This window comes from Gavia stellata, chromosome 16 (assembly GCF_030936135.1).
Source record: "Gavia stellata isolate bGavSte3 chromosome 16, bGavSte3.hap2, whole genome shotgun sequence".
Classification (NCBI taxonomy): Eukaryota; Metazoa; Chordata; class Aves; order Gaviiformes; family Gaviidae; genus Gavia; species Gavia stellata.
The window spans coordinates 7,182,208-7,209,690 of record NC_082609.1 but is presented as its reverse complement, the minus strand read 5'-3'; the positions used below and the strand labels follow the sequence as shown (position 1 = coordinate 7,209,690).

Below are 27,483 nucleotides of genomic sequence, written 5' to 3'. Positions count from 1 at the left end.
TGTCAGCTCGCTCCTGCACCCCTGAGCACCCACGCGAGCTGCCAGCACTCCCGGGACCCCGCGCACCCCACGCGGGCTGCCGGTCCCCCGCGTCTCCGGGCACCCCGCGGGCTGCCGGCATCCCCCTGCATCCCTGAGCACCCCCGCATGCTGCCAGCCGGCTGACAGCCCCCTCCCGCACCCCCGCAGCACCCCCGCGGGCCGCCAGCCCCTCCGGCCCCGGCACCCCCGGCCCCGCACCTCGCCGCCGCCCCGCGCCGCGCGGCCCTCGCCGGGCCCGCTCCCTCGGCCGCGCTGTCACGTGACAGCCGGCTCAGCTGACCGCGGCACCCACGCCTGCGCACAGAGAGTGGTGAAGGCGCGGGGCGGGGCGAGGCGCAGTGGGGCGGGGCGGGGCGAAGAGGGGCGGGGCGGGGCGAAGAGGGGTGGGGCGAGACAGACAGAAGGGCGGGGCGAGGCGCAGCGGGGCACTGCGGCGCCGCCTGGCGGGTGCGGCGGTGGCCGCGGGCGGACCGCGAGGGCGCGCTGTCACGCGTGGGACACATGCGGGCACGGCTGAGCCCTTAACGCCTCCACGCGTGGGCAACGAGGAGCATTCCCCCAGCGGGGTTACTCCTTGGGCAAGGCCTGCAGAGCAAGGCAGCCTGGCAGATGTCAGGGAGATAGGTGGTCACCGGGATGAGCGACACCCCCAGAGACCCCCAGCGTGGGCTGTGCCCCCCCGGGGGCGGGGGGCTGTGTCCCTGTGTCCCAAAGCAGCGCCTGCAGCTCCCTGCTGTACCCCCTGCACAGGAGCCGTCCTCGGGGCTGCTCACACTCAACTCTCGTGGTCGCAGCATCCTCCACCGCTGCCCCCGCCCCAGCCCCGACACCAGTTGCGCTTCCCCCAGCTCCAAACCATGCTCCCGCCACTTCAGGGGAAACAAATGTCACCCCGAGGTCACCCCCAGCACCAAGAGGCACCAGCTCCGCTTCCTGGTAAAAAGATTTATTAAGAACCTGCAGTACCTGCCTGAAAGGAGGATGCCGCCCTGGTACGGGCACTGCACAGTGGCGGGGATCGGGGTGAGAGGGGTAGCGCTTCTCCAGGCAAAACAAACCCGGGTTGGACCCAGCAGCAAGATGAAACAGAGCGAGTCGAGGGCACGGAAAGGCGGTGGGAGCATGTCTGCGCAGCAGAGGACCTCCCGCCGGGGCAGTAGTTAAGGCGTATAAAGTGCTTGGAGGAAGACCAGCCCTACGGAGGGGCTGAATAACGTAAGCAGGCAGGGACAGCAAGGGAGCGAGGGATGCGGGTGGCTGGTGGCTCACCTGTACCTCTGCCCTGCGCGGACTTGGCATAGGTGGGTGATGTCAGACACACGCCCTGCCTGGAGCTGCAGGCAGGAAGGATGCTGCCTGTCTACGCCTCAGCCCCCAGCCACAACCAGGAGATGGGCTGCAGGGCCCCCAAATAGAAACCCGGCTACTGGTCTTCATGGTCATCTCCCAGTCCACCCCATGTCTGGGATGCTGCTCCACGTGGTGGGGGTGCCTCTGCCAGTGCATGGGAAGGATGGTCCCAGTGCCGCACCCTGCCTCGGCTCAGTCCCAGTGGCAAAATGAGATGAGTGGGACTTATCCTCGGCCAGGCTGTGCCCCAGCTGCCCGTCACAGCCGTGGGTCCCCCCAGAGCGAGCACAGCCCATGTCCAGCCACCTCTCCTCCTGCTGGGAGCAGCACCAGCCACTTGGTCCTTCGTGAGCGGGAACATCCATTGGGGGTTTGGGTGGTTTTCAGTCCTGTTGTGCTTGTGATGTTTGTCGCAGCAGGGACACAGGGAGGTGCCCTCACCGGTGCCTCGTGTCACAGAGCTGGTCCCACGTGTAGGATAGGGATGCGCCAAAGGCAGACCCAGAGCTGCCATGGGGGGACAGGTCTCCTGTGGTCACTTTGGGACACTTCTGCAAAACAGCCTAGTGCTTCAGCCAGAGGTGGTGGGGGCAAGCGAGGACACCCTCTGCAGCTAATCCTGCGTCCCTCCAGCCTACCCCCAGCACTCCCAAATGCTCCCTCCTCCCCATGGACTGCTCCAAGAAATATTGCTTTTCCCTGGAATGTTTTTGTCTAAAATTTCCTGGGTGGGATTAAGAAAAAAAAAAGAGAAACTACGTAAAAAACAACTACCCCCAGGTCATGCTGAAAGGCTGGGGTTAGCTCCATGGCCACCCTGTCCAGGGCAGGGGACATCCTGGTGATGGGATTAGGGACAGCGGGACAGCTGGAGGGGCCTTTCTGTCTGTAGCAGGGGAGGGGGGCACTGAGCTGGGGTACGGGGGCTGCCTCCTCCTGGCAGTGGGAGAGAGGGATGCACCTCACAGAGACAGGGTGGGACGAAATGAGGTGCAACTGGATGGGATCAGACAGGGGACCAAGGTGGTGGGGAGAAGAGGGACGGTCCCCCGCCCCTCACTGGGACTGCAGGGAGAAAGACAGCTTGACACAGGCGAGCTCCTCCCCGCCATTGCTGACAGCCGCCCGGACGCGGTAGTTGCCGTTGGTCATCCAGGCAGGCAGCTCCACGTCGGGCAGGACGAAGTCACTAGCTGGCAGGGAGTAGGAGCCCTGCAGAGAGAGGGGACACGTAGGCAAGACGTCAGCCGAACCCCCCCAGCCCCACACCGAAGGGCACAGCGGTACCCAGCAGCGCTGCCGGCATCACGCTGGCTGGGGGTTTTGGGCATACCGCTTTGAAGGGGCAGTGGCAGGGGATGCCATAGGTAAGCAGGGGCTCCGGACAGGTCGTGCCGGGCGGGATGAGGTTGTCGAGGATGGTGCAGACATCGTTGTAGGTGCAGCTGCCCAGCTGGTCAATGCAGGGCAGCTGGATCCAGAGGTCACCCAGTGCCTTCTCCACCACCAGCACCGCCTAGACAGAAGGTGTTCGGCACCAGTACAGCCAGCACAGGCACCCACAGCTCCTCCAGCCTGTCCCACCCCCCCACCACCCACCCATCTCCCTCGGCTCCTGCTCGTGCAATTCTTTGGGGTGTCCACGGGGCCACCGCACGCCCTCCCCCTCCCCCTCCTGTTTTCGGTTCCTCTCTGCCTGCAGGTTTCTGTTCCTCCAACCTCAGGCTGACCCCTTGAGCAAACACCTCCCAGCACCCCACACACCTGCTCCTTCCCCTCTCCTCGGTGCCCACTCCCAAAACCACCCGGCAGCTCCTGTCCCGCAGCTCGGCCTCCACTCTCCCCCGGCACGCTCCCCACAGTCCCAGCCCCAAAGAGGCACCGTGCCATTGCTCAAGACAGCCCATGCACCTTGGGCAGAGAGACGTGTTCAGTCTCATTCCAAAAAGTCCCCAAAAAGTGGTGCAGAGCAGCCAGGCCAGCCCAGGGCTCCCGCAGAGGTGCCGTGGCATGTCCTTGGAGGGAACAGCCCGGTCTGGCCGCTGAAAAAACGAGTGCTGCAGTGACTGCTGGGAACACCCAGGGCACTTGGGGTTTCACTTCCCTCCCTGAGTCATTACATCCCCAGGCCACGACACAGCTCAGGTGGTTTCTCCCACTGGGACAAGGTTAGGAGGTTCCCACGGGGCTGTCTGCTCCCACCACGGGTCTCCCCATGCCCATCGCCCCATCCTGGCTTACAGAGCCCAGCGGGCTCAGCCCTGCACCGCTCCGTGCCTCATTCCCCCAAGGGCTGCTCGTTCCCGTACCCACTGCTGGGCATTTCCCAACTGCCGGTGGTTTCGGGAAGCTCTGCCCTCCCTCATCCTGCGGAGGCATCTCTGGCACGTACCTTCAGAGGAGAGGCCATGGCCTTGCTGCTGCTGACGGCCGCGCTGACACGCAGGCTCCCCGGGATGCTGATGGGGTCGGGTGCCACAGAGAGGCTCTGCAGCACCACGGGGTCCTTCCCATCACCGCAGTTCTCCCAAGCAAAGCCACCAACCTGTGGCACCAAGGGACGGGAGGAGTTAAGAGCCTGGGTGAGCCTTGCCTTGGGTTTGCAGAAGGTTTCCCCAGTTCCGGACCCCCGACCCCCCCCAAACATCCGCTCACAAACACAACCAGAAAATGACCTTCAGCCCTCCTTCAAATGCCAAATAAATATTTCCCTCTGCATTTCTTGCAGTTGCAGCTCTCCAAGCCCAAAGTCATTGCAGAAACACTCCGTCCAGCCCCCCCTGCGCGTACTTTACACCCAAAGAGGGCTCCCAGCCTGCAGTTTCCAAACTTGCCTCAGTTCAGCCTCCAAACACTTTGCACGTGAACAAGGCGAGAAGCATCCTTCACGCCAGCGCCAAAGGCACCAAGCAAGGTGTGTGAGAGTGAAGGCGAGAGAGCAAGTGAGGACCAGGGCAGGGCAGCAGCGGCTGCGCTGGCCGGGGGGATGCTGTGTCCTGGGGGGGCTGGGGGGCCCGCACAGCCTCCTGGCTTGGCCAGGACCAGCCCAACTATTGCGAGCCCTCATCCTCTGGCTCCAGCCACCTGGTCCCATGCAGGAGTGGGGATCGCACTCAGGCGTTGCATTTTAAACACGGCTTAACATTTCCACCTCTGCTTATGCTCGGGGGGCAGATAAGCCGGGCTCATCCCCTGCCTGATATACCCCATGGGCCTGATCCTGAGCTGGTTCAGTCCAAATGAGCCAGGGAAGCAGCGTTGTCCCGTGGGATAATGAAAATCCACATGCAGGGGATGTCACCGGGTTGGGGGGACATCGCTTGTGTGTCCTGGCTGGGCTGGCAGCCATGCTGGGAGATCTCCCCTGTTTCCTCGGAGTCCCACCAGCCTCCTTGGCTGCCGCCGGCAAAGCCACAGGCTGGCAATGGCAGCGGAGCCCTTTGCTCCCAGAACCCAAGTTCAAAGGTGGGGGAACGGCAGCACTTGCCTGCAACAGCCACCCCGCCACAAGCCGGCGGCGAGAGCCCAGCCCCAGCTCCCTCCCAGAGCAAGCTCCAGACTAATTGCAGGTCTTTTCCCGGCGGGGAGGCAGGAGGACGCCTGGGCTGCGTGCCCCGAGCAGGTTTGGCCGGGGCAGCCCGTGTCCCCGTGCCATGGGCATGGGGCTCTCCCTGCCTGCTCAGCAGCCACAGAACCGGTGGAGGCTGTATTACCTGGTGCCAGCCGGCAGCCCCAGTGTGCAGCGCTGCCCACGCAGGCGAGCAGCCCGTCCCGCTGTCCCACTCGCCAGCCGGGAGCAGCCCGGGGCGCAGGGCAGGACGCAGGGCTCAGAGCAAGCCGGGGCAAGGGGCAGGTTGCTCCCTGACGTTTAGCAAAAGCTGGGAGCCCCTTGCCCGCGGGTCTGCAGGCAAAGAGTCTCCATGGGAGCTAAACATCAGTGTGTGGCTGCATATTGCTGTGCCACAGACCCTCTGCTACCCTGCAGAGCCCCCTCCAGCATTCCTAACAGGCTCTCCCTTCCCTGGGGGAATAGCAGCTTTCCTGGAAAAAAAAAATAGAGATATTCCCCTCCACACCGCGTGAGAGTCATGCATCTTAATCAGCTGTATCTTAATCAGCGCGTGTTGATGAGCCCGGCCCAGCGCTGCGTGGGAATGAGGCGGCAGCAGCGTGAGCTGGTGAGCTGGAAAATGCTCACGAGCAGGAGAAATGAAAGCCGAGGTGCTGGGAGGCTGCAGGGAAAGCTCAGACGAAGGAAGAGAGGCCGCTGGGCCTTTCCGTCCAGAACACTTTGTCAAAACTGAAGTCCCCTCCTGCTCGGAGGCTGAACCCGAACCTGCAGCCACGCTCCCGCGGTGCGCTCAGGCGTACGGGATCCCCTTCCCCCCCGGCCCAGCTGCAGACATGCACCCACAACCAGACCTCGCACTCGCCCTTCTGGGACACAAAATGCTTTTGCTCTCTTGCAGAACCCAACAGGATGGCAAAAGCTTTCCTGCCCCCCTGCACCGCCCGGGCTGCTCCCTCCACCGAGCCCCCAGCCCCCCTTCCCCCCCAGGCAGCCTCCTCGGCCCCTTCCCCGCCCAAGGAGGAGCGGGGCGAGGGCTCGGGGGTCTCTCACCTTGCCCAGCCTCCGGGACCCGCTCCGCTCCACCAGCACCTGCGGCTGCGACCCGCCGAGCGCGGCCGGGCAGAGCTGCAGCGCGCAGAGCGCCAGCGCCAGCGCCGCTCCCAGCATCCCTCCGGCAGCCAGGCGGGATCTCCGCGGAAAGCTGGGGCGGCCGGCGGGGAAAGGCACCGGGGGGGGGAGGAAAGCGAGAGGAGAGGCCGGCGGGAGGCAGCGAGGCGGCCGGTGGCTCCCTGAGCGGGGCTCCCCGCAGCGCGGCCGGGACGGGGCTGGCGGCGGCGAGATGGGGACGCGCTGTGCGGTGGGACGGCACCCTGCTAGCTCCGCGCCCGGCCCATCTCCCGATTCCCCTCCCTCCCCCTGTGTACGCTCGGAGATCTTCCCTTCCTCTTTTTTTTTTTTTTTTTTTCCCATTTTTTTTCCCCTCCCTGATTGTGTTGGCAAGCGCAGGACTGGAGTCGCAGGGATGCTGGGACGGGATGCTGCGCTTTCCCTCTGCCAGCACAGGGAACGGGGGGGGCCGGGGCGGGATGCCGAGGTGCACCCACCACGCCAGGGCACCCACAAACACCACCCAGCTGCGGTGGGTGAGACCAGACCATCTCCCCACCGCCCGCCCCCCCACCCAGGCCTGCGTCTCTTCTCGCACCCAGCTCCGGCTGGCCGAGGCGTGCGGAGGGTCAGCACCCACCCCGGGCAGGCACCCGGGACCCCCGCGCCCCCCCCGCGCCCGGCACAGGGCAGGCGGCAGCTGGAGAGCAGAGATAATCTGAGACCCTGAACCCGATGCCGTGTGTGCTGCGGGGGGGGTGGGGGCACCCGGGTGTCAGGCAGTCCCCAACTGGGCTGTTTGCCAGAGCACCCCACCACCCACCTATCCACCATGTCAGATTTAATACCCCCCTCTTCCACCTTTCCCCCTTGGGGTGCTCATTTTCCAGCCAGAGCTGCTGAGCCCCCCCCGACGCGCTGGAATGGCCCCACGGTACCCCACCATCACGGATGGCCCAGGACCATGGTTTTCCCCATATATTTTGGTGCACAGATATTTTTTCCCAGTGGAAAGCTGGAAGGGGCTGGGCCAACTGAGCATACAGGACACAAGTGTGGCAGGTCTCAGACCTCCCCACCACAGCAGTTAGGACCCATGTGTGGGACCCTTCCCCGCAGGCAGCTCGGCTCTTCCTCACACACTGACGCTGGCCGGCCTCCCTGGATCGCTCGCGGCCTGGGAAGGGTTGCCCAGCTTGTCCAAACCCCTGCCACAGATCTATTTTTAGCCTTTCATCCTTATTTAGCAGCGAGGCTGGCTGGGAGCGTGCAGGCAGGGTGCAGGAGCGGGCAGGGGCCGTGAGGGATGCTGCTGCCCACCCCACGTCAGCAGCAACAACTGCGTCGCTGATCCGCTGCGGAGGCTTAAGGGTGAGGAATAAATAGCCCTGTTCCTCCCACCCGGGAGTGGGGCGGAAAGTTATCCCCTGGCATTAGTTTTCACTTTGAGGCCCTGGAGCAGCTGGGGGACGGGGATGGGGATGGGGATGCACAGAGAGAGGTGTGGGCAAGGCTGGAGCATCATGTTTGGGGCCGGGAGAGGAGCACAGCCCCTCGCCTCAAGCCCCTGGCACCACGTGCTTTCCTGCTTCTCACAACCAGCGTGGATGAAGGTTTCACTCTCCCGTTCCCATCCTTCCCCCCCTCCATTTTGCTGTGGGGAAAAAAAGAGAATAAATGACTGTAAGGACAGGTTAACCCACATCTTTTTGCTTGGAAAAACACAGGCAGGGGCAGAAATTACTTGAAATCACTCTACCTCAAGACAGAAGCATGCGTGACCTAAATCCCCACCAAAGGAGTCTGCGACTTTTTTTTGGGCTCCACCACATGCAAGATCCTCTGCAGTTCTAACCGTTTTCTAAGCTATCTCGCCCATGCAAACCCTGAGTCACGAGGTCTCAGCAGATCTGGCTAAACATCTTCGATTTGCATTGAAGAAGAGCAACCAGCACAGATGGGTGACAACATTAATGACTTCATTAGGTCTCATTTACAAAAGCAAATAGATTGCAAAAATGATGTGTGGGGCCGAAGAGTGCAACCACAGACCACCCTCTCTCCACCGCCCGTGCCACGAGCTCTGCCAGAACCTGCTGGGTATCGCCCCAGGCCAGCTCATCGCCCCAAAACCTTCCAGCAAAATCTTCTCTCCCTTTTTTTTTCCCCAGACTGGGTTTCTGAAATAAAAAAAAAGAAACACAAAAATGAATGACCCCATCTGCACTTACGGGACCACCCTGCACAGATATCACACAGTGCCGGGTCCCAGATAGAAATCCCACGTGCTGGCACCGACATGACCTTATACCCACCCCATCCTGCCCAGTCCTTACCAGCTGGAACTGGAGAGAGAGCTGAGACACTTTAACAGCTTGCATAAATACTTCTCTTATCCATAAGCTTTGGCAAACACTTTAAATGACCATTGGTACAAATTAACTCGACATTCAGCCAGCTGTTATCCCATTTACGGCAATTCAGCTGAGCATGAGATAAATCCTCCTAGGCTCGCTTTTTCAGGCAAAACACTTGAGACTTCTCCAGCTGCTGGCGTTGCTGGGGAGAGATTGCGATAACACTGAAAAAGACACACGGGCAAACTTCAAGCCGAAGCAGCCCCAGGTGGGTCTGCCACACACCGCCTCCGCTTTCCTGTCTGCACAGGCAGAAATAAATCCCGTTGCTGCCACGGTCCCCGTTGTCTCCAGTCCCTGCGAGCAGCCTCCGGCAGACCCAGCCCCGCATGCTCTCCGGGTCCCCAGGCTCCCCTGGTTAGGGAGAGGGGCATGAGTTGTTGCAGCCATGAATCCCACCCCTACAATGCCATGGAAAGCCCCTGCTTTGCTTGAAAGCGGCTGGACAGAAAAGGCTCTGGCTGTTGAAGTGCTGCCCTGGAAAGGGAGCAAATCATCAGTGTACTAGGGCAGAGGAAGATGAAGCAGGGCTGAGATGGGAGATCTCTCCAGCAGGGATGCATCCCATGCAGCCTGCACAGGAAAGGTTGGAGAAACCAAGAAATTGCTAAAATCAAGCTAAAATAAGAGACCTTGGGGGCAGCACAGGCAGGGCCTCCGGCAGGCAGCCTCGCAGATGTGCCCACGGGCGAAGGAAGGATGTAACGTGACCTGCTGCGGTCCCTTCTCCAAAAGTTAGTGATTTATAGAAGCGCAGGGTTGCAGCCGCCGTGGCGAGCACCACACGCCAGAGACCGCAGAGGCAGCGCCGGGTGCAGGGCTGGGGAGCGGGGCGCTGGAGCCGGCCTCGCTGCACTTCCCCATCCCCAAGCCCCAGCTCTGCCTTGCTGGCTTGATGCCTCAGCCTGACGTGACCAAATCCTCTGGTTTTTCTCCATCATTAGCCAGAGAAACCTTACCCAGAGCCCCACTTTGTGGCACAGGGGCATCCCAGTGCACCCCCAGTAAAACCAGAAATTATCACAAGCACACGTGCAAACTGCTGGAGCTTCGTGAACCAGCAAGACATGATGGCAGCTGGACAGGCTCCTCTTCAGCTGCCCACACAGCTGCTTCTGTTCCCAGCCACGGCCCCAGCGATGCAAATTCAGCCTGGAAATACGCATGTGCTTTTGCGCTTGCCCCTGTATGTCTTCAGTCTCCAAAGTCTGGACCAGGATTTTTAATTAACCCTGGAGAGGTGGAGACAAGCACCATGCACTGACAGAGCTTTTTATCCCGCAAAGCATCTACTCAGCCCAAATAAGTACTCTCAGGCAGGGAAGGAGACTTGCCCGATGTACGAAGTGCTGGGGGAGATAAGAACAGAGACGCTCTCAGTGGTTTCTGAGCTGTGGGAGCTGGTGCCAGGAAGCTGCTGTGACTCATGAAACTTCACCCAGGTTAAGCAGCACCTGCCTAAGAGGACGAAGGCAACTGGTCCCACCAGTCCCTGGGAGACTCGGGGCAGCCATGGGCCTGCCCCTCACCTTCCCCACCCTCCTACCCAAGTGGTGTTTCACAATTTCCCCAGTCCCAGGGTTACCAGGGCAGAAAAAACACCTCCAAGTCGCATGTGGTGGGGCAACCACGCACCTCCGCTCCCTCGCTGGCCGGGCAGGCGGTGGCGGAGCAGCAGTGAAATGCCAGCGTGCTGGCAGCCCCTGAGCTGCGGGCTGCTTGGACTTCTCCCAGGGGATATTTGGAAAATGTCAGAATAGAAACTTGTTGACAAAAATTGGCAGTGTTTCCATATGGGCACAGCCTCGTGACCAGGTTGAAACACTCCTATTTCAGCAGTGCTGGTTGGCAACAGTTGATTTTTCAGGTCAGAATGTGTGTTCATTTAGAAATGTCTATTATTTCACAGCATTTAAAAAAAATCATCAAACCCAAAACATTTGGAGGAACCTGCCTTTCCTCCCATTAATTTTCAGACAGGACACTTTCAAATCATGTGTTTCCCTACCTCTTTGGGACCCATTTCCGAAGTGCAGGATTTGCTCCTGGAAAAGGGTACCCTGACCCCAGGCCCAGCATTTGGAGTGTTCGGGATGCTCAAGAGGGGAGTTGCCAGGATGCAGTCCCCCAGGCAGTATGGACCACACCGAAAGCTCCCCCAGCCATCACAGCTACCCCCAGAGCAGAGCTCCTGCCAGAAAAAAACACCCCAAAACCACCACCTTTACACAACTACCTCAGCACCAGCCGAAACTTCATGGGGTGAAGGCAATAGCCGGGATGGATCCTACCTTTGCCCCTCACATCCCTTCTTCCAGGGGGCTAGGGTGGGTTCAGCCAGGGCAAGCCCCCTGAGCCAGCCCTGCTCCGGCTGGACCCCAGCCCCAGGGCCCCGCTCCACCCACTCTGGAGCACCCCGGGTGCAGGGGTCCTGCTCCCCTTTCCCCCCACCCAGGAGCATCCCCGGCGCAGAGCACCCCAGGGACAGAGCATTCCCGGGGCGGGGGCTCCCACTACCCTCCTTGGGACGAAGCACCCCGAGCCCAGGGCGGGGACACCCCAGGGTGGGGGGCCCCAGGGCCGGAGCAACCCCGCCGGGCGCCCAGGGCCAGCCCCGGGGGCGGGCAGGCTGCGGCCGGGGGCGCTGCCCGCGGCTCGGGGGTGCAGAGCACCCTCTCCCGGCGCTGCCTGCGAGCAGCTGCGGGGACTTTTTTTTTTTTTAATTTTTTTTTTTTTTTTATTTTGTTCTGCCTGCCAGCCCCCGCTGGGGCGGCTCGTCCCGTCCCGTCCAGTCCCGTCCCGTGCCGTCCCGCCCGGTCCCGCCGGGCAGCGGAAGCCGCCCGCCGGGGGATGCAGCGCCCCGCGCCCCGCGGCTGAGCGCGCTCCCGGCCGGGGCTCCATGGGCTGCACCGGCAGCGCCCTGCGCTGCTGCCCCGCCGGCGGCAAGGTAGCGGCTGCGGGGGCTCGCTGGGCTGGGCTTGGGCTGGGCTTCGCGTGGGGTGGGGGCTGGCGTGGGGTGGGGGCTGGCGTGGGACCGAGGGTGCATGTTGTCGGGGTTTGCGTGGAGCTCGGCTTCGCGGGGGGCTGCGGTTCGCGTGGAGTCCTGCTCGCACTGCTGGGGAGGAGGTGTGCTGGGGGCACCCGGCATGGGTCTCCCCCGGCCCCGGGGAGCGGTGGGGCTGGGCAGTGCGGCTATCCCCGGCGGCGTGTGACCCCACCGGCATCGGGGGGGGGGAGCTGGCAGCTACCTGCCCTGCTGCACCCTCCTGCACCCCTCCGCGCTCTCCCCCCACATCACGGGGAAGCCCGTACTAAAGGGGTGCAGTATCGGGAGTGACAATGCCTGTTGGAAATGCTGGTCCCGTATAGGACAGGGATGGGTTCCCCCAGCTAGACCTCTCTCACCCTCCCACAGCATCCTCCCTTGTCCCAAAAGTTGTGTGTCCCCCTTGTGCCGAAGGCAACACTTCTCCAGGGCAACGTCTAAGTCCCCGGCAGATCTCGGTCCATTGCTATGCACCGAAGAGCTCTTCTGCGAGTTAAAGGTCTAGAAATTATCTGCTGCCAATTATTATTACTTTTTGACGTGCTCATGCTGCCTTAATGCCCTGCCATCGGCTTCAGGACTTGTTTGTGAAGTCGGATGTGCTGTTCATACTGGTGTTGGTGGGTTGTGGTTGCTGGAGGGTGGCAAGGGCAGGAGGAAAGTCAGAAAGGCCCCGCGGTGCTGGCGTGCCCCCCTACGCGGGCAGCCCTTTGCAGAGGCAGCTGTGAGAGCTCAGCCGCCCAGGACCATGCGGCCAAAGCACAACCCGCTGCTGGGATGTGTGGGGGGAGCAGGCACAGAGCTTGCACAGCCCCGGAGCCAGCAAGTGCCTTTATTTACAGCACTTGGCTGCGTCTCTGTATCATGGAAAAAAAAAAAACAAAACCATTCTTCTCTATGTCATAAGATCAGACACTTCTGGGCTGGTCTGTGACTCTGAGAGCTCGCAAGAAGGGGCATGGGACAAGGAGAAACAGCAGCCCCGAGGCCCCAGGTGTAGAGAGCCGCACGTTTATCGAAATGCAGAAATTTAAGGCAGAGTCATTTGCCCACAGACGCCTCCCTTCCTGCACTTGCCCGCTCTTGAGCTCTTCTGCTCAGCCTTGCGGCGCTGCTCACCACAATTTGTGCCCCATAAACCAGCCCTGCTGCTGTGACTAAGTTGCAAGTTAATCCCGAAAGCAGCACCGAAAATCCCCTTTACGGCAAAAAGGGGTAAGGGCGGGTATCGAGCCGCTCCTGCCCACGTTCTCGTGTCCAGGGTACCAAAAGGTGGGGTGGGAGACCTTCACCCTCCTGCTGCTGATGGGTGGACTTGCAAAGCTGGTCTCTTGGGGTTGCTTGGAGATAGCGGAGCCCTCAAACCCCAGGGGCGAGCTCGGGCAGACTCCAGGTGCACGTCACAGGGCTGGGGGCTGTCGTGGGGCTGGGGGCTGCAGAGGGTTTTGGGGCCGGTCCCAGGTTGGAGGTGACCTTGGGGAGTCTGTGCTGGGTTGGGTCCGGTGTGCGGACGGCATACCAGGCACCGCTGCGTGCCCCGGGGGAGGCGGCTTGGCAGCCTCGTCCTTTCCGTCACCCGTCTGCGGGTAGCAGGGCGATAAGGAGGCATGGGCGCAGGTGCCGTGGCCAGAGCCCGGCCCTGAGCTGTGGGCGCTGTTCGAGGGGGTCCCTTCCCCTCCAGGTCCATCCACCCGCACTCGGCTGCTCGTGGTCACGTCTCGCCCTTCGGTTGTGCTCCCGGCGTGAGAGAGGCCAAGACGCCTTCCTGAAAGATCAGGGCTGAGGCTTGGCTGCCTTCCAGAGCTGGGGTGAATTTATTTTGGAGATATAGGAACTATATGTAGCAGCAGGAGCCAGGGAAAGGTCAGGATGCAAAACTCAGGGCAGTCAACGGCGTGAAGTGTTTGCGTACGGTCTGTGGTACAGATCTGACTGTACGAGAGGTGATAGCCATCTTGTAACACAACCGTCGTTGGAGGAAAAACAGCAGCAGAGTCGAAGACAGGTCCCACGGACCTGCGCCAGCGTTGCTCTGGCAGCAGTGAGCATCTGCTGCAGGTCCTGGGGAGGTTTTAGGGTCATGAGCCAAATCCTGGCCCCCTTCTCCACAGCCGCAAAGCAAAACCTCGTCCCCAGGAGCAGAGTTGGGATTTAAATGCTTGTTTCCTGCTTCTTTGTGATTTCGTTCTCTGACGGTAACGTTGCATGGTTTAATTGCTTAACATACTTGTAAAACAGGAAAAGAGGAAGAAAAATACAGTACAAAACCCCACCTCAGGCTAGAGGCTGAAGCAGAGGCTGCAGCCGACACAGCTGCCCGCAGCTGCCCGCACCGTGCTGGCTGCCTCTGCGCGGCTGCTCCCCACCACTGACACCTTCCGAGATGCCTCAGTTTCTGCTGGAAATCCAGATTAATCCATCCCTAAACAGTTTTGCTCCAGACCATTAGAAATATTTAGTTCTAAGAACATGGATACTTTTTTTTAATAGCTAGAAGGTATTTTTTGGCATGAGCCTCCTCAAAGCCGAAGCCAGAGGTTCCCATGCTGAGATCTTACAGGATAAGCAGCGCTGCCGTTGGCTTGCACCTGTGGGATGTTTCGGGCTGCTTCTTCCCTGGGCCAAAGCCATTCCCGCTAGAGCAACTCCCAACCTGCTCCTTTCAGACACAGTGGATACCAGGATTTTCTTCCAGCTCTCCAAAATGCATCGGGCGATACCAGAGACGCAGGTGCCACGTGCTGCTCTGGCAGTGGCAACAGAAGGTGCCTCTGTATTTCAGTTAGTTGTCAGCTGCATTTTGCTTTTCACCCTGGCTTTGGCGGTGGAACGCTCATCCCAAAAGACAATTGAGTGGTTAGGAGTAAGATTAGCTCCGGACATTATTTTAATTGCTCCTAGAGGCAGGAAGGGTGTCTGCTCATAGCCTCAAGCCTCGGGGCAGGTATTTAGATTTGTCTGCGGATGCTGGCACACCTCTTGGTCCCTTTAACCATTTCTGCGTTCTGTGCAGTTGTCTCAAATCATCGTCCTTAAGCGGCCGAGGGGCTCTGAGGCCCCGTCCCGCTGGGTTTAGGGTACGGGGGAGAGGTGAAGGTGAAGCACCCTGGATGCACACTGGGGACATTGCCCATACTATGGGGTGGTCAGGGGTGACCGGCCCTGGGCTCTCTGTCCTTGGGCATCGCCTTTGCCATTGAGCTGGACGCGGGCAGCGGAGGCAGTTTGGTTTGGGGGTCACTTCTGGAGGAGGTACCAGCATCCCACTCCCGGCAAGGCTCCGATTATCCAAAACTCTGGGGGCTGCATGACCCTGCCGTGCCAGGACGGTCCCCACACACAACCTTTGCTTTGTCACAGTAAAACCTGGGTGTGAGCTTTTGAGGTTCCCCGGGTTTGCAAAGCCCTGACTGTCTCATCCATCCACCTCCCATCAGACTCCAAAACCCAGCACAGGACACGGGGTACATTAAATAGCAGGGGGATGCATATCAGCATGAGATGGGTGCAGGGGGCAGGCTGGATACCCTGGGGACCCTTTGCAGGCAGGGCTGCCAGGGCTCGGCAGCATCCCGGGGCACCCCACGTTTGCAGGGTTAGCCGTATCGGCAACGAGGACAAACCCTGTGAATCCCAACCGCCTGGTGCCTCCTCACCCCGCTGCCTGGGCCGTGTTCAACACCGTGGCCGCTCGCGCCATAGAAGGGAAGATAAAGCCGTGGCTTCCCAGAGGCTCAGAGTTTTCCTGCTCTCTCTGGCAACTGCGCTTCCCTCCAGCTTCAGAAGGGGGGCTGCAGGGGAGGCGGAGGCAGGGATGCCCATTTGGTTTGGTTTGCTTTGCTTTTTTCCCAAGCCAGGCTCCCTAATCTGGTCTGTATTTGGCCACGCCGCTGTGACAGCAGGGCCAAGCCGGCGTGCAGCTGGCACAGCGGAGTCCCCAGCTCCCTGCAGGCTGCAGGGCTGGTTTTTTTAGGGACCGGTATTTTTAGGGGCGGCTTTGCCGGGGGCTGGAGAGCAGCAACGTGTCTGCAGGTGGATTCCCTCGCCCACGGTGCATCCCCACTCCTGCCCAGAAGCATGACCTGGTGATGGGCGTTAGGGGCAAGATTTGCCCCACGCTGGGGAGGTCGAGCTGTGAGAGCAGGCAAGCTTTGCTTCTATCTTTCAGCAACAGATAAAAATATATTCATCTCTTTTTTTTTTTTCTTCTCCCCCCGCAAGTGACTAAATTAAACCCATGCAGGGCTGGAAGGCATTCCGTGGAGCTGTGTTGCTGAAGGCAGCTCCTGGCTCTGGGTTATATCAGCCCCGCGGCAGCAGTGGGAGCGTGCGGGACCACGCGGGGCCAAGCGGCACATTCCTGTGCTCCTGAGGTCATTGCTTGTGCCGCCGCCAGCCCTCGCCTGCTGCCAGTCCTGCGCGGGGTCGGCATCACCTCTGATTTATGGTTATTTTTCATTTCTCGCTCCTGCTCCAGCACGGGCCGTGTCAAAGCCCAGCTGTGTAAAGCACCGGCAGAGGGGTGTGTTTGGGGTGCTGCAAGGTGCCGGTGTGTTTGGGGTGCTGCAAGGTGCCAGGGGCTGGGCTGAACCTGAGCATCCCGGGGCAGCAGGGACAGGGCAGGAGGAGGGTGGCAAGGAAGTGCCATAGCCGGAGCCCTGCCAAGAGCTGCCTGCTCTTCCCCATCAAAATTTTTGCTGCTGGAGCCTATTTTGCACCAGCACCATGTCAGGGCGGGTTGTGAGCATTCCTTGGTTTTTCCAGCCAGTGGCTGGCAATGCTGTGTGGCAAAGCGGCCAGGGTGCAGGAAACAGCATGAGCTCGGGGCTGCCTGTCAGGCGGAGCGTGTGCACCCATGGGTGCTCGGGGCTGGCAGAGGGCAGGGGGTCGGGGAGGGACCACTGCTGCTCGAGCACTCGTGTTTTAGCAGGGCTGAAGCACGCTCAGCACAGGGTGCCTGGCTGCAGGGTGTCCTCTGCCTGCAGCCACCTGCCCCCCTTTGTCCCCCCCTGCTCCAGCCACCTCTCTCTCTGCCAGAGACAGCTAAAAGCCCAGCAGCAGAGGGGACCGGCCTCCCAGGAGCTCACGGCCTTGAGGACAGAGAACGGTGAGAAGAAAATGTGTGTCTCCCCCCTGCTGTGCTTTCTCAGTGTGATATTAAAAAGCAGTAGGACAGACCCCAAGGCAGCCAGCCTGCGCCGGGGCTGGGGAGGATGGGGATGATGGCTGCAGCCTCCACATGGTGCTGGTGCAGGCAGGCAGATGTGATGGCATCCCAGAGATGATGGCATCCGATCCTCTTTGACTGACAGGTCATCCCCAGGGCAGGAGGTCTAATGAGCTTTGTTGTCTCTGAGCCTGCCAGTGCCATCCCAGTTAGTGCTAATTTGCACCAGTGAGATGGGAGGGAAAATATTTGTCCAGAGGGAAGAGGACAGGGGCCAAACCCAGGCCACCGCACTGGTAGGTCGGCTGCCCAGGACATCCAAAGCAGCCAGGTTAGCAGGATGCAGCCGGCGCAGTTTCAGCCGCATTTGCATTGCAGCCAATGCCACCCTGTTGCCGGAGGATGGGAAGGAGAAGGCAGTGCTGCGAGAGGAGCGGACAGAGAGCACGAGACTCCTCCAAGGCCAGGAGGAGGAGCGGCTGCGGGATGCCGGCTGGGCAGGCACTGCGAGAATCTCCCAGGACGTTAATATCCAGGTCGGTCGAAAAGGCGGGTGCTGCTGGGGGCAGTGGCTGGACAGGGAGCATGTGGCCAGCCAGGACTTCCCAGGCAGCGGTCATGGACCTGGCACACACTGGCCTGGACTCTCCCGTTTTCCAGAGAAGGAAGGGGTTAGGAAGCCTGGAGCGGTGTGGATCTAGCAATGAGTCACGGGGGGCGAGAAGGGCCAGAGCATCTCTTACACAGGGTCAGACACTTAGGGTTTGTCGTGTCCCTGCTTGCCAGGTGGAAAAGGGAAAAGACCTGGAGCTGGAGGAGCAGTTTGATGCCCTGAGGAGGGAGCACACAGAGACCCTGCAAGGTGCGTGCCAAGACAGCAGGGCTCCCCACAGCCCCCCTGCCTGCTCCCCCCCACTGCTGATACCCCTCTGGCTTTGTGTGGGGTCATGGGGAGGCTGCCCCCTGCTCCACAGCATTGTGGGGCTTAGATGGGGCTTGCTGCCCCGGTGTCCCCGCAGTGGTGACACATGGCTCATGTCCCCCCTGCAGAGCTCCAGAGAGCGCATGAGCAGGAGAAGCTGCTGCTGGCAGAGTCCCACCACAGGTCCCAGGCGGCCTTACAGGTACCTGCAGAGAAATTCCTGGGGAGGGGGTGCTTGTGGAGGGCTTGAGGACCATCTGCTGGCTCTGCCACGGTGCCCCAAGCTCCTCGGTGGCCACCTCTGTCCCTGGTGTGCCCGGGAACCACGCAGGCTCCTCCAGCCCTGGGGTTATCGGGGTGCTGTAGTCCAGCAGTGCTCCCGCTCAGGAAGAAATCCCAGACATCTCCCATCCTGCTTCTGCCCTGGCTGTGCTAGGAGACGATCCAGGCACTGAATTCCCAGCTGAAGTCCTTCCAGGAGAGGATGAAGCGGGTGGAGGAGTCGCTTTTGAGCACAGACTACAAGAAGCACATCCAGGTACAGGGAGATGCAGGACCGGTGGCCTCTGCAGAGGGGTGTCAGGGAGGGGACCTGCTCTGGGGTGTTTCTCGGATGGACCCTGAGAGTGGAGGGGGGGGGCTGGAGCCAGGGGGGCACAGGACAGCTGCAGGGGGGAGCACAGCCCCATCCCTGGGACGTGCATGGGCTGTTAGGGTCCCTTGAACACAAGTGATGGGCGGAACATGGTGCCTTGTGGGTACAAACCCATCCTGGGCCATGCAGGGCCCCAGCTGAGAGCACTGGGGTCATGCATGGGGGGTGAACCATAGCAGATGCCCCAAGTGCCCACCCTGCTGCAACTGCCATATCCCCTGTGCCCTGCAGGAGCACGGGAGCCCCAGCCCCTTCTGGGAGCAGGAGCTGGAGAGCCTACACTTCGTCATTGAGATGAAGAACGAGCACATCCACGGCCTGGACAAGAAGCTGCTGAACCTGGAGAATGTGGTGGGTTCAAAAGGGGGGTTGCAGGTGGGCTTTCTTCTTTCCATCTCTTCTCCCCACCTGAATCCCATCCAGAAATTGCAGCTGAAGTGGAGCTGGATGGAGACTGGTTCCTCCCTCAGAGTGGGGACGGGACATGGGTGCAATACCACGGAGCCAGCTTTCCCCCCAGATGGGGCAGCGGGGAGATCAGAGGTGCTTTCTGGCCCCCTCCTCACCCTCGTGCCCCCCTTCCAGGCGGAGAGGAACCTTCTGCTGGAGGAGAAGGTGAAGACTCTCCAGCAGGAGAACGAGGACCTGCAGGTTCGCACCCAGAACCACTTGGTCATGGCAAGGTAAGTGCTGGTCCCAGGCACCCACCGGCTCCCCAGTGAGCAGGTGGCACCTCCGATGGGGACAGACGTGGCCGCGGGGAATACATCACAGCCTGCGGTGCCACCGGGTGCTTTGCAGGGAGCAGAGGGGGCTCACGGGCACTTTGCCTGGCGGTTCCGGTAGCACGTGCTGTTTGCCTGCAGGCAGCTGTCGGAAGAGCTCCTGGCCGCCCGCGGGGCGCTGGAGAAGGAGATGCAGCTGCGGGAGCAGGCTCGCCATGAGAAGGAGGAGCTGCTGTACCGCGTGCTCAATGGGGGAGACGGCTCCCCCTTTCCCATCGCTGCCAGTGAGGTGCCCCTCATCGCCACGTAGCACACCGCCGACCGGCACCGCGCGCTGCCGGGGGAGGCTGTCGGGGCTTTCTTCCAGGCATGAGAGCCCAGGGCTGCTCTCACAAGTGCCCCTGGTGCCAGGGCAGGCCCTCGGGGCAGCAGAGCCCTCGGAGTGGCCCCGTCTGACTGGGACAATGGAGCATTTCACAGGACACTTGCGCCTGCCTTTCCCCAGCGCGTGCAGGGCTGCAGGCGGTCTCCAGCCACCCCCCTGTGCCATCCCTGCACCCCTTCCTCTGGTGGGAGGCTGTGGGGGCCTTTCTGGGGGTAAAAGGGCTCAGCCAGGACACGCAGACGTGCATTGGGCTGGATCTGACCGAGCACTTGGCTCTGAGCATAGCCAGCATCAGTGCTGCTCAGGGGCACGGAGGTGAGGAAGACAGGGGAGTCACTGGAATGGTTCGGGGACGAGGCACCGGGAGGGTGAGGAGGGCGGTGGGGACACGGTGGTATAGAGGTACCTCAGTCCCTGGGGAGCGTCCCTGGGAAGCGCATGGCCAAGCCCAGTGCTGAGCCACAGAGGCTCTCACGGGGCGGCAGCAAAGGGCAGGAGGGATGGGTGCAGCCAGGTATATCTACCACCCCCAGCGCTGCGCTTGCCATAGACCATGTCAACCTGTCCTGTTTTGGGGCTCGGCCTCCTGCTCAGAGCCAATGCCACCCACTCCTGTCATTTCCAGTGAAAGCAGGGCCTTCCCCTGCCCAGGACCTGCCTCGCTCCCTGGGGAGGGGGGCCAGGCAGGGCTCCCACCCGTGCCCTCATCTCCCCATTGCCTCCTCCATCTCCAAACAGCTCCCAGGAATCGTTCCTGCGGCCCAGGCGTGCCACCACTCACTGCCACGCAGATGCCAAGCCCTCCTTGTCCCCACTGCCCATCAGCAGCACCACCAGCCTCATCTGCTCCCCTGAAGCAGGCCAGAGGCTGCATGCCCAGGGGTGCACATCTGGGGAGCAGAGCACCCTCCCAAAGGGGAGCAGGCTTCTGCGGTGGCTGCCAGCAGGTCACATCCCTCCCTGCTCCGAGCCAGCACATCCCCGTCAGGGAAGACGCTGCCAGCACGGCTGTGGAGCCACAGCTCGGGGCTGGATGCACACAAGCACTTTCCACTGGGCACACGAGTGTGGTGGGACGGTCACCGCTCCAGGAGCTGTCACTGGCCTGTCCCCTCCTGGGGCTGTTTAGCCAGGGCGGGGGGGTTGTGTGCATGTATGTGTGCGTACCAGGCCAACGTGCTACTGGCTGTAATAATTACAAGTCTGTAAGAAGCAGCAGCCTCAAGAATCCCATGTCAGTGGTTTTGGGGACCACTGCAGGACCATCTCCGAGTGGGGCCACATGCTCTGCCCCTAGGGCAGGGGGAGAACAGGGAGGGGTGGGAGCAGGCACCACAAAGCCACAAGAAGGGAGCCCCAGAGGAGGCCCCCACTGCCCGTCCCCTTTCCTCCTCCTTCCCTCATTTCATTCATTTCAATGGGCTCCCAGCACAGGGCAGACTCCGACCCTCCCAGCCCTGCCAAGCCCGCACGGCCCCTGCAACAGCCTCTTCCATCCTTTGTGCCAATCCTTATCGGGAAAATATCAGCTGAATGAGGCAGCCAGGAAGGCAACATGGATGCAGGGTCAGGGTCTCCCCTGAGCATCTCCACAGACTGCCCCGAGTGGGAAGTGGGGGTGCCTGTTGTGTCAGAGCAGTCACCCCCCAGGGCACCCACTGCTCCATGCATCCCTACAGCTCTGGGGACGGGTGGCAGGGCAGCCTCCGGCTTTGCACAACAAAGCAGGGGACACATCAGGTGCTGTAGCACCAAAGCAGGGGAAATGGGGCAGGTTGCTGCCCCAGAAAATCCTGCCTAGCTGTGGTTGAAGGGGCAGGATCTCTGGGCAAAGGGAGATGAGGCTGGTGGGGTCTGGCATCTTGCTGTGGGCACCTGGTACCATGTCCCACTGCTGCGAAGGCAGATCCTGCGTGGGACCTGGAGGAATGTGCCCAGCTCTGGGAAACGGCAATGCTGGGAACTGAGGAGGAGGAATAAATAAGACCAGAAAAGGACTTGCCTACGGTAGGGAGGAAAAAGCCCAGCCCAGGCAGCACCTTGGCAGTCATGGAGAGGACAGGCAGGTCTGCCCCAAGCAGCGTGGAGGGTCAGGGCAGCAGGAGAAGCCTCCACTCCGCTCTGCTGTGAGCAGCTGAGAGCCAGGGTGGGCGAGGGGAGAGGGGGAAGTTGGGGGGCTGCAGGGAGAAGTTTCAAAGGCAAAAAAAGCCCCCAAACACAACCCAATAACAACAGCAAAAACACTTGTCCTGCTTTATCCTCTCCAAACAAAACTCCTTCGACAGGGAGCTCGCTGTGAGGATTCAGGTTGCTCAGGGAGGTGCACCAGACTCAGGAGAAAACAGCTCCTGCGGCTCGTGGCAGGGCTGTGCCCTTCTGCGGGATGGGGCCTTCAGCCCAAGGGGCCTCCTTGTCCCCCAGGCACAGGGTGAAGGGAGCCAGGCACTCAGGATCCAGTCCGTCTCCTTTTATTGCCCCGGAGCAGGTGGGCACCGTGCTGCCCCGCAGGGCTCCGGGGCCACCTCCCTGGACCTGCTTCCCGGTGGCTCCCAGGGAGCTGCCCCTTCGGGCCAGCGGCTCTCGGCGCTGTGCCGGATCCCGTAGCCAAAGTAAATGAGGAAACCTGGGAATGGGCAGAATAGGGTGGTGGGGGGGTGTCTCTCTCTTCCCTCCCCTCCCAACCACAAAGTGCTCAGCCCTTCCCAGAGGACATCAGCATCCCTCCTCCATCCACCCACCACTGCTCTGCTGCCAGCATTAATGCCACAGGCTCTCAAACCACCAATGCTTCACCCAAAGAGGTTGCCAGCGGCTCCAGGACCTCGAGGGCAGCCGAGCTTACCGACGGCCATCCAGAGCAGATACCGCAGCCAGGCAGCTGCGCTGAGCCGAGCCATCAGGATGCTGTTAATGGTGATGCTGAGGAGCGGCAGGAAGGGCAGGCAGGGAACCTGCAGGGACCAAGCACAAGGGAAAGGGGTCATGCCTTAGCCTGGAGGCACTGGCTGGCCCACAGGCAGGGATTTTACAGCCGAATTCAGGTCTTTGCTAGTTTGGCTAGTTGCTGACAGGTGAGGGGAAGCCCAGCCTGGCTGTCAGGCTCAGAGACCTGAGCTGGGACTGCAGCATGTGCTGGAGAGGGATGTTCGTGGAGGGTGGTTTGGTTGACAGGTCCTGCACTGGGGCAGGAGGTACTGCAGGATTTGAGGGAGGCAGTAAACAGCTACCAAAACCAAGCCAGGGTGTCAAGACCAGGTGTCTTTTTACTGAGGAGCAGCTCTGATTCGTGCAGCAGGCACTGGGCTCAGTTAGGGCTGCAGGAGGTGCCCCTTTGGCTTGCGAGACATGGGGGAAGAACCAGGCAGCCCTCATGGTCCCTACAGAAAACCCCGTGAGATGCCCAATGCCTCCAACAGTGCTTTGTTCAATGTGGATGCAGCAAAGGTCTGCCTGACCTAAGGCAGAGGGAACACCCCCCTGATGCAAGGTAACCCTTTCCCCACGGTGCTGCGGCACTTGCCTCCTCTCCATCCCCCGGGTCCTTCTCCCTGAGGACGGTCCCCAAGGGCTGGGCTGTGTGCTCACCATGAAGGATGCTCTCTCCCGGCTCTGAGGCTGCCTCCAGACGAGCAGAGATGCTGCCAGGATCCCCAGGAGAGGCAGAGCCAGAGCGGCGATACACCAGGCACCCCCAGCTCGGAAGCAAGGCACCCCAGCGGTGCTCACCCAGCTCACGGCGCAGACCAGGGCAGCTGCAGAGGGACCATGGCCGCGTGTTAGGGCAGCGCTTCCCCGGGCTGGGCACGTCCCTCTCCCGGGGTGCAGCACCCAGGCTGCCATGGTGGGAGGGAGAAAGGACAACCAGGGGACAGGGCTGGGTGGCTTGTCATAATGGGTTTAGCTTTTCTCTCCGGTCTGGGAAGAGGAGGGAGCGGGAGGTTTCCCGAGGTCCCGTTGGGGCAGCCAGCTGTGCGGCAGTCGGGAGAGGGCAGGAGGGAGCCAGGCAGACCCTGCCTGCATCCCACTGCTGGGTGGTTTCCAGCCAGCAGGAACCTGCCAGCCTGTGCTACAGCAGCCATGTCCCCCATGGGTCCCCCCACGCTGGCTCACCATAAAACCCGTCCATCGCTCCCGGGCGTACCTATGGCTGTCAGAGCCCAGGCCACCACAGCGGAGGAGCATGGGGTGGGATGGGGGGGCGGCCGGACAACATGGTCCCACCAGAGCTGCACAGCCGGGACCTTCCCTGCAGGAGTGTCCTGAGCACTGGATCCAGGACGATACCTGAGGAGCAGATATCGGATGTCAAGGCATGCACCAAAGCCAGTGCCTTGTCCCAGGAATGGCCAACATCAGAAGTTGGGTGAGCCCCGTCCCCAGCAGTCTCACCTGAGCAGCAGCACACAGCCAGCCACCAGCGAGTAGGCCAGCAGCGTGCCAATGGACATCATGTCAACCAGGGCTTTCAGGTCAAAGAGGAGGGCCAGGAGAGCTGTGGGGACAAGAAGCCCTTTCAGCCTCCCAGCAGAGCTGGCATCACTGCTGCTGTGTCGGTCACTAGTGCAAAGCATCCTGCCACCTCCTGCCTGGCAGCTCAGAGAGGCTGAACTGGTGTCTGGGACAGCACTGAGGCCAAATGGTCCTCACCCACAGCAAGGAGACCCCTCTCTGGGTAGAGAGATATTGCTCAAACAACTACTGGCAAGCTAGGGGGTCTGTGTTGTCCTGCTGAAAGAGGACATCCACCAAGCCCTTCTCAAGGGTAAGAGGTAACCCAATCGCTCACCCACCTGCCACTCCTCCAGACACCAGCGTTGCCACCACTGGGCACTGACGGCGACTAACTTTGGCCAGAGGTTTGAAGAGGAGCCCATCTCGAGCCATTGCATACAGGATCCGTGGCATGGGGAACATGGAGCCCAGGAGGCTACAGAGAGGGAAGCAGACAGGGGAGAAGAGGGCAGGAATCTGGGGGGTACCATCCTGCCTTTTGCTCCTCCTTAGGTGCCAAGGGAGCTCCCATTCCTCTGTATGGTCCACAACCTTCTCAAGACCACACTGACAAGACCATCACCTTCCTCACCATCAGATGAGGGACAGTATTGGGGAAGTGATGTCCACAGGCCACTGGGAGCCCTGTGCACACCGAGACACCCCACCCTGCTCCTGCGGTCACGGTGCCATCAAACACATAACTCCTCCAACTTTGCGCTATAAATGGCATGCCAAGGGGTTTGGTTGCTCTCCATGATCAGGAGGAGCCAGGCTGAGAGCAACAGGACTTGTGAGGAAGAGCTGAGGGATTTGGGCCAAGCAGGGCAGTCAGAAGGAAGGGTTTGGGGATAGCTCCTGCATGTGTTATAGCTCCAGTGCAACCCTGGTCTGAGCCACAGAGCTGCCGTCAGGGGCCACCCCTCACCTGGTCGTCAGGGCGCACAGTGACCCCACAGCCACAGCGTGCTTTGCACTGCTCCAGCCAACGTATTCGAAAGCCACTGGGAGAGGGCTCATGGTATCCAGGAGGTAGTAGGGCATCATCAGGGTGAGGGCAGCAGATACCCCAAAGTACACAAGGAAGCAGATCAGGAGGGAGAGGACAATGCCGGTGGGGATGGATCTCTGTGGGTCCCTCACTTCTTCCCCTGGGGAGGACAAGCTCAGCTGTAAAAAACAGATACTCATTTAATGTCCCATACCCCCTCATGAGAGGGGACACAGAGGCGTTCTAGCAAGGACCACTAGACCTCCTGGGCTCCAGGGTTATGGGCACAGGGACTGTCTCTGCTTCAGGATTAGCCCAGTCATGCCACATGGACTCTTACAGTGCCTTCTCTGAGTGTGGAGGGCAGGAGAGAGCGGTTGCGGCACAGAGCCAGCAATGTACCCGTTCCCAGCCCAGCCCTACACCAGCTCCCGGGGCTGTGGGAAGAATCACTGCCACAGACCCCCAGGCTGCAGGGGAGGGTCCCGCCAGCATCCCTCCCCACCTCGCTTACCCGTGGTAGCAATGCAGTCAAATCCAACAAAGGCATAAAAACAGGTGGAGGCTCCAGCCAAGGTCCCGGTGAAACCGTAGGGCATGAAGCCTCCCACCCCAAAGACACCGGTCATGTTCTCAGCCATGGACTGGTTCCTGGGAGGAGGAGGAAGAGTCAGGCAGTGCAGAGAGGTCAGTGCAACGGGGTCCCAGGATGGGGCCAGGCTGAACAGCTCATCCAACCTTCTCACCCCTCCAGCATCAACCCAGCAGGGCTTAGGACTTTGTTTTTTGATGCATTGCCAGCGGAGCAGGGAGAAATGGGAGAAAGCAGGATTTCTTGGCATAAAGCATTATGGGGATAACCCAGCCATCCCCATCACCCTCTGAAGGCAGCACAGGCAGAGCGGCACCCCTCATACCCAGCCTCATGGGCAGCTGCCCATGGCAGGTCATCTTCCCCGAGCTTCCAGTTGCTTAGGTCGCCTTTGATGAAGCCGCTCACTGTGACGAAGAACAGGACAAGCACGTTGAGAGCTGTGAAGGCTTTGTTGACTGTGGTGGACTCCTTCACTCCAAAGGAAAGAAGCCCTGGGGACAAAAAGAGCAAAACTGGCCAAGCCCCCTGGGTGACACGAGGCCCAGGGTAGACATTACTGGAGAGGGTGGAAAAGGGGGGACAGTGGTAGAATCAGGAGGATTTGCAGATTTCCCCAGATTCCCCTTGTATTCCCCATTGTTTGCTCTGGCAAAGCCTCAGAGGGGTTGGCACCATCCTGAAGAGCTCATGGTGGGGTGAGGAGCTCCTCCTACATGATGGAGCATGGCATCCTACCTGCTAGCAGGACTACCAGCCCAGCGGCAAACACATCCGGGTGCTCCGCCAGCCCCACAGAGCTCATAGCTGCGTGAGCACCCAAAAACCTCCCCATCTTCTTGCCGAGGAGCTGGTCAAAGGTAGCGCTCCAGGCCCGGGCGACGCTGGCGGTACCTGGGGAGAAGCAGTGGCTGGGGCAGCGATGGTGGCCCAGTGGGGTCTGGGAATGACACCCAGCAAAGCCACCAATGCAAAGCAAAGGTGGAGGGATCAAAAGGGCCTTATACCAATGACGTAGGACAGCAGCAGATTCCACCCAGCGATGAACGCCCACAGCTCGCCCACTGTCACATAGCTGTAGAGATAGGCAGACCCAGCCAGGGGCACGCGGGCCCCGAATTCGGCATAGCACAGCCCTGCCAGAGCAGACACCATGGCTGCAATCAGGAAAGAAAGGACGATGCTGGGGCCGGAGCTGGTCTTAGCCACTTCCCCTGCCAGGACGTAGACACCAGCCCCCAGCGTGCTGCCCACACCCAAGGCAATGAGGTCCATGGTGGAGAGGCAGCGGCGAAGGCTGGAGCCCTCTGAGCCGGCCGGGACTCGCTTTCTGCGAGAAAGCATCTTTGAAAATGAGAGCAGGCAGCCCCAGTACGGCATCTGCAGGAGAGGAAAGCAACAGGCATGAGGATACTGCTGCCCCACGGGCACCGTCCTGAGGATGTGACCCCAACCCAGCCTGAACATTTTCCTTGCAGCTCCCACCATCCACACAGTGCTTTCCAGACTCGCTGGGTGCTGCCTGTTTTCTGTCACCCGCTGCATACCACCAGTCCCACCCACGGCATCTTGCCCTGATGATTTTCCCTTCTTCTGTAAGGAAACTACTTACTCCAGCCATCCTTTGGGCAAACTGCTCCAGCTGCAAGCTGACAGGGAGGGCAAGCATCAGGCAGCCCCAGTTACCCTCTCCCCTTAAATCCCTTTTGGGAGCGCCCTGGCCCTCCCCCCGCTGACCACCACTGCAGGCTGCACAATGGGAAATCTATGCAGAAATATTTTTCCCACAACGCCTTCCAAATCATACACACGAGCCTGCAATGCTAATAGACTCAGAGGCATTATTGAGGGAGTTTAATTAACATTTCAAAGTTGTCTGTGCAGGTGGAAGGGGGAACCCCTTCCCTCGGTCCCTGCTCCCTCACACCAGGACCCTCATCTCAGTCTGTGGAAGATGTTTTGGAGGAAATCCAGGCAGAGGAGCAGAAACATTGCCAGGTCAGGATCCAGGAGTGCATGCAC

The 27,483-nt window shown here is 60.8% G+C and overlaps 3 protein-coding genes across 4 annotated transcripts; 1 reads left to right on the top strand and 2 right to left on the bottom strand.

Moving 5' to 3' along the window:
• Positions 1–1,258: 1,258 nt before the first annotated feature.
• GM2A (ganglioside GM2 activator) lies at positions 1,259–6,130 on the bottom strand. Its single transcript, XM_059825393.1, has 4 exons — positions 6,014–6,130; positions 3,785–3,937; positions 2,726–2,908; positions 1,259–2,604 (listed from the first exon to the last, which is right to left on the bottom strand). Exons 1-4 carry the CDS (start codon positions 6,128–6,130, stop codon positions 2,449–2,451), a joined length of 609 nt encoding a protein of 202 aa, XP_059681376.1. The 3' UTR covers positions 1,259–2,448.
• A 5,253-nt stretch (positions 6,131–11,383) lies between these two features.
• CCDC69 (coiled-coil domain containing 69) lies at positions 11,384–20,607 on the top strand. Of its 2 annotated transcripts, none has more exons than XM_059825374.1 (9): positions 11,384–11,434; positions 16,571–16,640; positions 17,079–17,236; positions 17,487–17,562; positions 17,751–17,824; positions 18,059–18,160; positions 18,509–18,628; positions 18,863–18,960; positions 19,144–20,607. In XM_059825374.1, the coding sequence occupies exons 1-9, from the start codon at positions 11,387–11,389 to the stop codon at positions 19,310–19,312; spliced, it is 915 nt and encodes a 304-aa protein (XP_059681357.1). In that variant the 5' UTR covers positions 11,384–11,386; the 3' UTR covers positions 19,313–20,607. The 2 variants fall into 2 exon arrangements, with proteins under 2 accessions (XP_059681357.1, XP_059681356.1); XM_059825373.1 differs by having other exon boundaries at positions 11,384–11,479.
• A 1,248-nt stretch (positions 20,608–21,855) lies between these two features.
• On the bottom strand, positions 21,856–26,841 carry LOC104261906 (cationic amino acid transporter 2-like). Its single transcript, XM_059825579.1, has 11 exons — positions 26,469–26,841; positions 26,200–26,355; positions 25,787–25,955; positions 25,384–25,520; positions 24,807–25,029; positions 24,178–24,314; positions 23,777–23,879; positions 23,529–23,671; positions 22,973–23,139; positions 22,230–22,338; positions 21,856–22,010 (listed from the first exon to the last, which is right to left on the bottom strand). Exons 1-11 carry the CDS (start codon positions 26,839–26,841, stop codon positions 21,856–21,858), a joined length of 1,872 nt encoding a protein of 623 aa, XP_059681562.1.
• Positions 26,842–27,483: the final 642 nt, after the last annotated feature.